We start from the raw sequence: 12,003 nt of genomic DNA on the forward strand, positions 1-12,003 counted from the left end.
TAAATCAAGTCAAAGACAAAGCCATTATTAGCTCGCTTAACCTTTTTTTTTTTTTCTTTTTGTCTGGCTCTGTTGTCCAGGCTGTGTTTCCATGGTTTCCTGTGTGATCCTATGTTGCCATGGGTACTGAACTTACCTCCATTTTCTTTGGCCACGCCCTGATTGGCTGGCACGCCTGTCTCCAATTCTTCAATCTCCTGCTCCAGCCTGGCTCACAAATGCACACACACACACACACACACACACACACACACACACAGTCATAAGTGAAGAGTGCTTAATTGTCTTACATAGAGACTGTGATACACAAGCAACATTTTGAGGCAAAGTAGATTACCAGTTCTACAAAAAAAAAAAAAAAAAAAAAAAAAAAAAAAAATCACCAAGAATATTTTTTTCAGCAATATTCTGATCCTAAAATTTTCTATTAGCAAACCATGACATCCAAAGAGATCTAGGCCCATTTGCCAACCCAAATTCTGGTTCGAAGACAATATTACACTGTTGTACAAAAAAGCTGCTGACTGGCTCATGTCTCATCTTCAGTCTCATCATGAGGCTCAGGTCCTGGAGGGATTCTCTGCAGGGGGGGGTTCAGATACTGACCTGAGGATGACCTGCTCCAGGAGTTTGGTCTTCACCTCGTCCTCCTGCAGACGCCTCTGGGTCTCCTCTTCCTCCGGAGCTCCATCCAACAACCAGCGCTCCCTCAGCGCCTTTGACTGCATGGACACAGAGGAAACACGGAGAGGGTCAGTGGCTGATTTGTTCAGAGTGATCAAGAGGGCTTTCCCGATTACGTCAGATGGTTTATTTCACTTTTCTAACAAAACTAGAGTCAATGGTGGCGGCAAATGTGGATTTTACAGTTCGAATTCACTCATTGAGTTTTACAAAAAGGGAGACATTCATCATAATTGCCCCTGAGACTGCCACACCCCACCCCATGTGTCTGTCTGGCTGGCTGTGTGAGAGTGTGTGTTTATGTGCCATGATAAAAGAAACTTCTGAGGCTGGCGGACCTTTACTCACACTGCTCTTATCATTTGCACAGGAGCAGTTAATGAATTTATTTGCAGCGCTTAAATCCCCCAAACTGCACTCGCCCTCTCTCACTTGGACTTCAGTATGACTTCTTTCAAAGGAGATTAGTGGCACTTTCGCGGAGACGGAATGGACGAGGCCTTTAGCCAATCTAAAGCTAAATCTGCCAGCGAGTGTCCAGCAGCACTCTGACTGCTGCCACTCAATGACTCTGTCGCACACTTCACCTCTGCTGCCAATTCCTGTGCCAAGTGGAATAAGGCACACTGCCAGGACGGCTAAGCCTCTAGGTTTGAGCAGGAAATCCATCCTAAAATACAATTCTGGTTTTCTATTCAAATGAGCATTGGAAGTCGGGACTAGCTTAGTCTGAAAAAATCAGAATAACATACATCTAATCCCTGATGCCTTGAAACAGCATTTTCTGAATCAATTAAAAAACACCCTAGTGGACAAAGTGAGAATATGATTACATTTTGAGGGGAAAAAAGCACATTTTGCCACATAAATTCATAATATTTCAGATTTTAGGAGAGTATAAATAGACCTATTGATTGATATAATTAAGAGCTTAAGAATAAAATGGTATCTAAATGTTATTTTGGAGGATTTCTGCCTTGATGTTCAGTTTTCTCTTTGCACACCTGCACCTCTGCCTCTTTCTTCAGTGTGTCTTTTATTTCTTAGGTCAATTACCAAACGCCCTTGTATCTGTATCTTGTGGCCCCCGAGCCCCATTCTCTCTTCTTCTCTAGGTAAGCGAATATCAGAGCAAATATTTGGCATGCACAGAGGGGAACAGTAACAATGAGTTTAGTTGGCAGCTGTTAGAGCGTGCACTGAAAGACAAATCCTGACTGGCCATATGGAAAAGTGCTAGCGAGGCTCTTGTTTCCATGACTCTGTCTGAAAATCTGGATCTGTGCTTCATGTGAATTCCTCTCCTGTGATGCAACAAGAATTTCCAAAGCAAAACTTCCCCCTTCCCTTCTTTTTTTTTTTTTTTTTTTCAATCTGGCCCCAGCCCCTTCCTCTCTCTTGTTGGCATCTCTATCCATCATGACGTGTGTGAACTTTTTGCTCGGTGCTTTTTCTATTGAATGGAGTTGTAACTGTCCATGTGAATCTCCTTTGGTCTCCGTATATCAGTTTATCTGTTCCACTGTTTTTTTTTTTTCCCCCCTTCTTTTTGGCTCTCGCTCTGCAAGAGTGCATGGAGTACATGGTTCAGATCCAGACGTCCAGCTGCACAGAGTGTACACACACACACACACACACACACACACAATGTAATTCAACACTCTGAAACACCCCAGTCCTGCATGTTCTCCTGGGCAATGAATCCAGCTCTCTCTCCCTCTATCTCCCTCCTGTCTCTCTCAATCTGGCTCGCTGTCTCACCACACCCTACCCCAAAGTCTGACATCACTTAATGCACTCACTCATGCGCATTCAAACACACACACACACACACTCACTCAGACACACACACATACACATGAGTCTGCACGAACAGTTGTAAAGCCAGAGCGCTGAAGCTACGTCTGTTCCATTGTTCTTTTGAGCAAAAGCTGCTAACGTAGCAGACAATGGGCGGAACTGTGATGCACACACACACACACACACGTATGCACAAAACACACAGACACACACACACAATGGCAAAGAGAGGAAGGAGTTAAAAATGTATAGCATAGCATTTCTCTCTGTCTATTGAGGTGGATTCATGAGTCCTACTCCATTCGGGAAAATAAAAAAAATCCTGAAATTCATCGTTAAGTATCTCTAAAATATAGCTCATCCAGTGCGTATGATTGATATCATTTTGTAAACCGATGACTTGATTTAACTCGTTATCTTTTGGAAAACACCACGATCTGCTGAAGTTTTGCGCTATCAGCCGTTTGTTATGGTCAGTATCTGATTTCAGAACAAAAATCTTAATATGCGATTGTATGAAGTGTGTTTTCTGTATTTAGGTGATACAGTACAGTGAGGCTCAGAGGTTTTAATTAGAAGGGCTGCAGGCTGCTGCTTGCATAATCATATATACCATAGCTCAGTAATTAAAAACAGAAGCCCTATTACCGTTGGCTGTGTTAACGCTGTACTACCTCACTTCCGTCTGCGCTGTGTGAATATGAGTCTGTGTGTGTGTGTGTGTGTGTGTGTGTGTGTGTGTGTGTGATCCTGTATTTCTGGTGGTTTAATAGCAGGGCAGGTACAGTCCTATAAAAATGTGGTGTGTAAATGAAGACATTTATGGCATTTTCCACATGATCACTGCCTGTGGAAAAAGGAATACTTGCTGTGGTTTGCACAAAGAGCCTTCTAATGCTCCTGTACTGCGTGACTACACTTCCCCTCTCTGTGTGTACGTGTGTGTGTGTGTGTGTGTGTGTGTGTGTGTGTGTGTGTGTGTGTGTGTGTGGGGCTCAGACGAAAGCGGGGTGCGGTGGGTGTAAGAGCTGTTTCCTGTTGGTGGGAGTGGGACACAAATCTGTTTCCTCTGCCTAAGCCCACTGCATTGTCTGAGGCTTCTATGTTCTTTTATGGAGAACACACACACACACACACACACACACACACACACACACACACACACACAGAGGTTTGCTCTGAAAATAGAAAAGTGGGAGCACGCAAGGGCAATAGTGCAGGTCACAGGCACGCGTGCACACTCAGCACACACACACACACACACACACACACACACACACATATGTACATCTGCGCAGGCGCACACACACCACAACCTTTGCTCTTATCTCTGACGAGCTGAATTGTCCAGGGCCGAAATACTTTTGATAGTGCTGACACACTGGCTGACAAAAGCCTTGGCTCTGATATAATGACCGCGTGTGTGTGTGTGTGTGTGTGTGTGTGTGTGTGTGTGTGTATAAACAGCATGTGGAGGAGCTGCCGGTGTTATCTGCTGTCCGTTCTGAACATTCCGTGACAGGACAGCAGTCGGGGAGTATCTCGCTCTGATGTGTGGGGCTACAACCGGTGTGTAACATTGCTCACCCGAAAAAACACGGGACTTTCTGTCAGTATTCCAAACAGAAACGTTTATTTATGGGTTTGGCAAAAAAATTAGGCTTTGATTTGATGCTGCGTTCAAAACAAATCGGATAAAACGGAGCTCGGAAATGACACTCAGACTTCCAACAAATTGGAATTTGTTTTTTTTCTGAGCTGTGAGTTGTCTTGAACGCAGCGTGAGTTATAGTAAAGGTTCAGCAGTGAGGCAGATGAAGCTACAATAGGCAAGGTTTTGACATAAAAAAAACAACACCCACCCAAACAAAACAAGGAAATGATGAATCAGAACTGCAAATCTAAAATATTCCCTTCACTAAACAGCAATGCCTAATTTTGAATCCCAAAACAGATACACCCACATGGTTGGGTGAGGGCTAGTGTGGCTGTCATATCAAGGCCGTCTTATTAGTGAACAGGCAGCAGACACAGCCAATTTTCTGACCAATCACAAATGTTGTCGGTGTAGCTTGCCTGGAACTATACAGAGCTGCAAAGTGGGCAGAGTCACAGGTTCCGTAAATATTTTCCCCGTTTAGAAATTTAGAAAGCCGCAAAATATATTCAGATATGTTTGATATAGTATTACATTGTGTTCCAGCTTGGTGGTTGCAATCAGTAACAGAATCCTGCACCATAGTTGTTGAAATGGTTGAGTAATGTGTGCATAAACTCGACTCAAAAGCTATTTAGCAGCTTTGGGAGAAGAAAAGCCAACTGCAAACTTCAGCTTCTGCTGCCGTGCCGGCCAAGCTGAGTCACAGTCTCGTACCTTTTGACTTTGTGCAAGCGAACCCGCGTTACTTCGGCGCAGTTGTTATTTGTTTGCGCTGATGATTCAACTCAGAGAATGCCATGCCCGTCCAGCTCTTGCAAACGAATGGGCAGTCATGCAACATTGCATTAGGGGAAATGAATGGCACTTTTATTTCAGGAGCCCTGGCCGCGACCAAAATAACCCTGCCCACTTCGCAGCTCTATTGGGGGTCATAATAACAGAGAGGCGAGCCTGCGTTCCATCCAGAGAAATCTGGATGGAACGCAGGCTCCACTAAAGGTTGATGTTTTGCCTCTGCCGTCACTTTGTCGCTATAAATCATGACAGACCAGCAGGATTCATTAATATGAGCACACTGTTGTCACATTACATGATCTCTGGGTACTAGTCAAAGTATGTTTTTAAAACAGCTACCACCTGCTGCCATGTGGAGCCACCAATGTGTTAAGTTGCAAAGTACAGCAATAAAGGTTAGAGCTTGAACACGAAGACGGTGCCATATTCAAACTGTTAGAGCAGTAGGAGCAGGGAACGTCTGAAACATCTGTGCTGTACCTTAAGATGTTGGAGCTGTCGTCGATCATCATCCAGCTGCCTCCTCTTGTTCTCAATCTCTGTCTGCTTCTTCCTTTTCTCCTTTTATCGCACACACACACACACACACACACACACACACACACACACACACACACAAGGAACAACTCATGATTAGATTGCATTCATCTCACCATCAAAGTGTACACCATAATGCTGAGTACATCATGACGCTGAAGTTTTACAGGAAAGCCGCTATGTGCTATTAATGGTAGTACTGAGAACCCATTATCATTGGAGAATGAGCTGCGATCCATTGCGATGGCAGTGGTATGTCTATGTGACTGTGTATTAGGAGAGAGGGAGAGGGAAGGACACAGAAAATGGAGAGAGAGAGAGAGAGAGAGAGAGAGAAAGTGTTTCTATAGCTATTTTATTTTTTCTCCTGTTGAGCAAATTTCAGGCAAACTTTGGGTTGAAGTGAGTAAACAGGCTTCCTAACCATCAGGAAGAAACCATCCATGAGACAAATGTTGTTGTTGTTTTTTTCAGCAAGATTTCATCATTCTAGAGTGTCAATTAATGCTGGCCGTATTTCATCATTCCATTCAATAATTTAATTTCCTTTAATTTTCCTCGGAGCACCTTACGTTTCTGTCGGGCAGATATTTTACCGGTGTGACATTAATGAACTATTCATTGATAATTTACTTGACAGATGCGTTTCCATTACCGTTTTGTCACACAAGTTCTTGATCAAAAACAGATTCAAGTGTAAAAACTTTGTGAACCTTTAGATAATTTTACATAAGACCATTTGTAATCGGCTTTTCTGATTCAATACCAGAGTTTTACACAGGTTGTCAGCTTACTTTGACATCAAAAGGTGGGATTAATGACAAGTTGGTCATGACATTTAATTTAGCAAGTCCAATAACTCATAATTTTTCAATTTTTTGAGCGGGACTTGCACCTTTGTATTGAGGCTACATTTCAAACTGCCTCTTCTGTCTGTGTGTACACACATTAGACATACTAAGGAGCACAGATGAATAGGTGTGATGACTATGTTCATTGTGTTTAATAACACACTTTCAATGTCGGGCAGCAATAACTGCTGCTTGTTTCAAAACTGCACCAGTGGAACCGCCAGCTTTCTGCACCCTGAGATGAATCTGCAACTAAAATGTACTTGGTGGGCTTTTACTTTGCCTGGATAGATGCAGGAAACACTGCGATAAATTAGAATTTGCATAAACTACTGTATAAACGCCTAGCTATTGTGTGTTTGAGTTAAGCGCATTTTATACTTGAGCGTCTCTGCATATAAACTGATACTATATGATGCATAATGAGGCCGAAAAAGTCTTTCAGTGTTCTTTGCATGCACATGTTACATTACATTCGATTATAAAATGCGCTTTAGGCAAGAGAGAGCGAAAAGGAGATGAGGCAGACGCAGAAAGGGTGACAGACAAATACAGAGAAAGAAGGGAAGACAAGGTGAGACAAACAGACAGAAAGAGAGGGAGACAGAGACAGAAGAAAGGATGTGAGGAAGCCGTCGCTGGTGCATTACAGCCGCTAATGGCAGAGAAGATGGGGTCTAAAAGGTTGAGAGTCATTAAGACTGGCGGTCAGGACTTGACATGGAGCAATGATTTGTTGTTCTGAAACCCCTCAATGGGGCCCTGTGTGTGTGTGTGTGTGTGTGTGTGAGAGAGAGAGAAAGAGGGAGAGAGAAATTGTGAATTGTGAGTTAGAGAGAGAATGTGTGTGTGCATGTGTGTGCAAATAACTTACAGCGATGGCCTGGAGTCTCTCCTCTTGTGACACCTCAGCCATCCTGAAGGAGCGAGAGAGGGAGTGGGAGAGACAGATGGACAGAGAGAGAGAGAGAGAGAGAGAGAGAGAGAGAGAGAGAGAGAGAGAGAGAGAGAGAGAGAGAGACATTAGTCCACCACTGACATCAGAGGCCAAACTGACCTCAGTGAGAAACAACTTTCCTCGACTGTAGCCTTTGCTCACTGGCCTTTTATCGTCCGACGACTTCCCGGTGACTGTGGTTAAACGTCTGTCTGTTAGTGCTAAAGTCAATGTGTCTCCCCTGTCGGTGAGAGTCAGTGAAGGCATGCTAATGGCCTAGCAGACCGCTGCTGGAGATTCCTGCCCTAATCGGTTCCAGAGCTTCAGGATAGAGAACGGACGAAGGCAGATCTGCAGCCAGAGGGAAGGACTGCTTTTGCTGAGGCTATTGCTCGGCTGGGAGAACTCCAAACTATCATTGCATTGGGGGAGCACATAAACCACATTTTCAAAATCACATTTAATTTTTTTTTTTTTTTTTTTTTGTTCTTGACCCTTGGAAGAAGTCAGCTATCAGTCATAAAATTAAAGACAAATGGTAAAAAGTTCTTTGAACTAATGTTGAATGAGAATTCAGTAGATAAATGTGACGGTATTGCTGAGACAGCAGAAATTTATTTAAACTTTATACAGGGTTCCCACTCTTACCACATGTCAAATGTAAAATTCTGTGTTTTGTATGACTTTTTAAGACAAAAATGTTGAATTTACATAACCTATATAAAGATAACATGATGCTTTTGTCCTTGACCAAAATTTTATAAACACAGAAATTCAGAGGTTTTATTAAAGTTGAGTATTCAGTTTTATTCTGCAGGGAAGTGAAGATAATGTGGACACAGTGAAAAATAAATATTTGGTATTATTTGGTGTCTAGTTATTAACTAGTTTCTTTTTTAAGTGAAGGCTGACAAATTCCATGATATTCCATGACTTGCCTCAAGGATTTACTTAAGTACTCCTCCTCTCAAAAATGGCGGAAGTGTCTGTGCACACAGATGTACCCCAGGCCAGCTAGATTTAGTGCATCACAAATCCGACAGCCAATCCTGTCAACTAACGCAGTGTTTGTTTGTTATCAAAAAAAAAAACAACAACAAACAAACAAACAAACAAAAAAAAAAACAGCAAAACTAACACAACTGGCTGCTTCACATGAGCAATTTTAGTGTAACCAATGGATTTGCTGAAAAAAAAAATTGTTTGATTATGAGATTTGGCACAATATTTGTGAGTGTTGCGGGACGGGTCTTCTATCCATCCCTCATCCATCGTCTGGGATGGATGAGGACTACTTGCACACTCATAGATCTGCATTTAAGGCACAGAGGGATGTTTTTGCATGAAAAAAAAAACATCTAAATGTGTAATATTGATGAACATAGATTATTTTTAACAGCTTAATAAATGACTGGACGGGGACTTTAAATTCCCTGACTTTCTCTGTGTGCAGAAGACTTTAAAAACTCCATAAAACTGCAGCCCAACAGCAATAATCTAACTATCCTATATGAAAAAAAAAAAAAAAAAAAAAAATGACAATGACTGTCAGACTGGTAGGATTACTCAACTCACAGAAAATGTATGACCCTCTGATGACTCGTGTCTCTAGTTGCTTGTGGCTGTGACCTTTGGTAATGTTGTCTTTGTGGGTGTATAAGAATTCCATCCTTCCTTTTTGCCATAGAGCAGTGGAGGTGGTGTACACGGCGCACACTGTGGCCACAACATCCCAGCAGCTGCATGCCTTTCCTGGCCCTGAGTGAAACTGAATCACAGCACATATGGGATTCTCATTTCCACGCCGTGGTCCCAAACCAGACTCTTACAAAAGAGGTACGTCAAACAAGTTCACAGCGTTTCCTTCTTTATGTATGTTGATATTGTTAGCCCGTGTCATTCCCACTGCCGCGCAGCCTGGACACCAGCTGCCACCGTTTGAATTTCACATGCATCATTTACCAATCAAGTACTCATAAAGCTTGAGCTGGGAGAGAAAATCAACTAGGCAAAACGATAGATCACATTCCTGTTTAACTAGCTCTTGCTGCAAGGGAGGTGCAGCACACAGTGTAACAACACTGCTCCTTGTCAAAAAATTTACTGGCGTATAAATTTTTCTTTACGCTTGTTGGTTCACTGTCCAATCAATGAGGCTCTTGGACATCAGAAATGCTCAGGGGCGTACGGCAGAAGTGCAGTCTGTTGCATTCACAGTTCGCGCACACATTCCACTTTTGCATGCGCGCATGCACACACGTACACAAACACACTGCTGCTGTGTCACTATCACATGGAGACCCTTGGAAGAAAAAGTAAAACCACAATCATATGACACTCACACACAGAGGAACACATTCATTCTCCGCTTGTCCTTTCCTATCTCTCCAGCACAAACAAGAGAGAGAAAAAGAAGTATGTACACTGGCAATTTATAGAATAAAATCAGTCTCAACGTAGGAAGAAAGTAGTATCAAAATCCACCTACTATGCAAATGTTAACATGCTAGTTTATCTTTTTTTTTTTTTTTTTTTTTTTTGTAAATTAAATGGTTTTGTTAAAGCATTACTACAATGAGGAACTAATCCGGATCAGACCATCAGTGGCATCAAGGAGGCCTAGAAGCGCCAGCTGAACTTTGTTATCATTAGATGTCTGAAAGCAGGGCTCCTACACATTTTCCAGTTCAAAATTCCAGACTTTTCCAGACATCTCGCTTGATGTTTTTCAGGCTGTGAAACATCACAGACTACTGATAGCTACATATTTACCATGCATGCCATCCAACTGTTGTATGTTCAATTCTGTATCTATGCTATTGCAAACTGTTCAAGTACTTGTGACCACTTAAAGTCACCCTCCGCACAGAATGGGTTCAGATAGGGCATAAAGCTTCATCACTCATCAGGCTCACACTGGTGGGTTGAACAAAAAACGATAAAACGCCCAGTGTGGATGGATTGCTTTCACAAGATCACTGTGCTGCCCCATTCCCTTTAATGACATCGAAAAATTTCACACAGCTTGCACCATGCTCCTCTCTCCCTGTTTTGGGGTCCTTTGCCAACCATTTTCTTATATTTTGGATGAGTAAACCATTTCTCAGAAATTTAGCATTTTCTCATACTGTGGTCTTGGGTGGAAAAGTGTGCATGTGGTAATATGGACAGGTATTGAATCACTCTGCTCTGCCTACTCAATGGAAAACATATTCAGCTGGCTGCTCCAAATGTAAACAAAGTCAAAATATGCTGCTTGTATTATTAATTTATTGTTGCAATTTCTAGACTGCCATTTGCTTTTTAGAAAACTATAAATAAGGAACAGTCTTGAAACTCAATTATTTTTCATACTTATCAAGACCTGGAAATTATCAAAATTATATTCCATAGTTTGTTAATACTTTTCCAGACGGGGTAGGAACCCTGTGACAGCCCTGACCTGGGAAAGGTCACTCAGTCCATCAGCTGAGACGAGGCAGCACACTGGAGGCAAGCAGCGGCCAGTCTAAGCTTTCAGGCAACATGTCACATTTCATTGTATTGTCAGTTAGTTTCATTGGACGCATTCACTGTGAAAATTACAGGAACTTTAGGGGCCATTTCAAACATTGCAGAGACTATGTCCTATGCATAAATAATATCCTGGGCTCTATTTTCATGACGAAGCATTATACACCTCGTTATCTCGACAATGAGCATTATCCTGGCATTATCTGGATGGGGGGTTGACACAGGAGTTCATGTCACTAGTAGGAGGAATGCATTTTTAACAGGTGGAGCCAATCAAATCAGCTTCTCTTATCCCCTTTAAAAACAATGCACTGCCCGCAACATGACACAGACGCACACTGGCATTTTCTAATAGAAGAGATTAGACCAGCTTCTCTGGTTTTCTCTTCTCTGCATGGACAGAGTCCATGCAGAATAGACCTGTGTGACTATGCAGCACCCAGACATGAAAACTGCACAAAAATGGCACCAGTTTGTCGCTTTTTAAGGTGAGTTTACACTTCTGAAGATGGTTTCACCCGGGTCACTGCGTTTTCTATGTGCAGTGGCGCTGATGTCATATATTTGAGGACCAGGGTTGCCAGATCTGTGAGACAAAAGCAGCCAAACAGCAACTCAAAACCAGCCCAAAACCCGCCCAACCGGGTATAAAAACGGCCCAAAAATCAGCCCAATACCAGAATTAAAAATATGCCCATAAAAATCCATATATGTTGCTTTTAAAGTCCAACAGCATTGCTATAATTGCAAAATGCACTATAATATCTATAAAATAACATCATAAACATTAAAGGCAATTGCCCAGGCAAAGGCAATTGAAAATCATTTCAGCTCACCTGTTAAACTGCTGGCTGTCTCCAACATAAAAAAGAACGGGAAAAAACTCCATGAACTTGAACTATTTACAGCGTTGTCCAGTTTCTTTTTAGACATGTTGAGATCCCTCGCCCTGGTCCCTGTCATGCAGAACTGTATTGAACAAGGCCAGCATCTCTCCGGTGGGCTCAAACTCGTGGCAGCAGATTTCATTAGTCATTCAAAATATGAATCTTTATTCATAGGCATTATTCATCATCTGTATGCCACAGGTCTGCCCAAGCCCAACCCGCGGACAAAATTTGTTACCCACGGCAACACTTAAAAAGTAGCCCAATTTGGCGGAAAAAACGCGGACTTGGCAACCCTGTTGAGGACAATCATTCACACAGCAACAAAGCAGTTACAGC

The 12,003-nt window shown here is 42.4% G+C and overlaps 1 protein-coding gene across 1 annotated transcript in view; it reads right to left on the reverse strand.

The window, feature by feature from the left end:
- palm1b (paralemmin 1b) overlaps nt 1-12,003 on the reverse strand; it is a 29,121-nt gene that overhangs the window by 4,091 nt on the left and 13,027 nt on the right. The window contains exons 2-5 of the mRNA XM_030081809.1: nt 7,202-7,244; nt 5,420-5,500; nt 607-722; nt 137-207 (exon numbers count right to left, since the gene is read on the reverse strand). Of these exons, the coding sequence (XP_029937669.1) occupies nt 137-207; nt 607-722; nt 5,420-5,500; nt 7,202-7,243 (310 nt within the window). The 5' untranslated portion in view covers nt 7,244. The remainder of the gene's footprint in view (nt 1-136; nt 208-606; nt 723-5,419; nt 5,501-7,201; nt 7,245-12,003) is intronic.

This window comes from Myripristis murdjan, chromosome 22 (genome assembly GCF_902150065.1).
Source record: "Myripristis murdjan chromosome 22, fMyrMur1.1, whole genome shotgun sequence".
Classification (NCBI taxonomy): domain Eukaryota; kingdom Metazoa; phylum Chordata; class Actinopteri; order Holocentriformes; family Holocentridae; genus Myripristis; species Myripristis murdjan.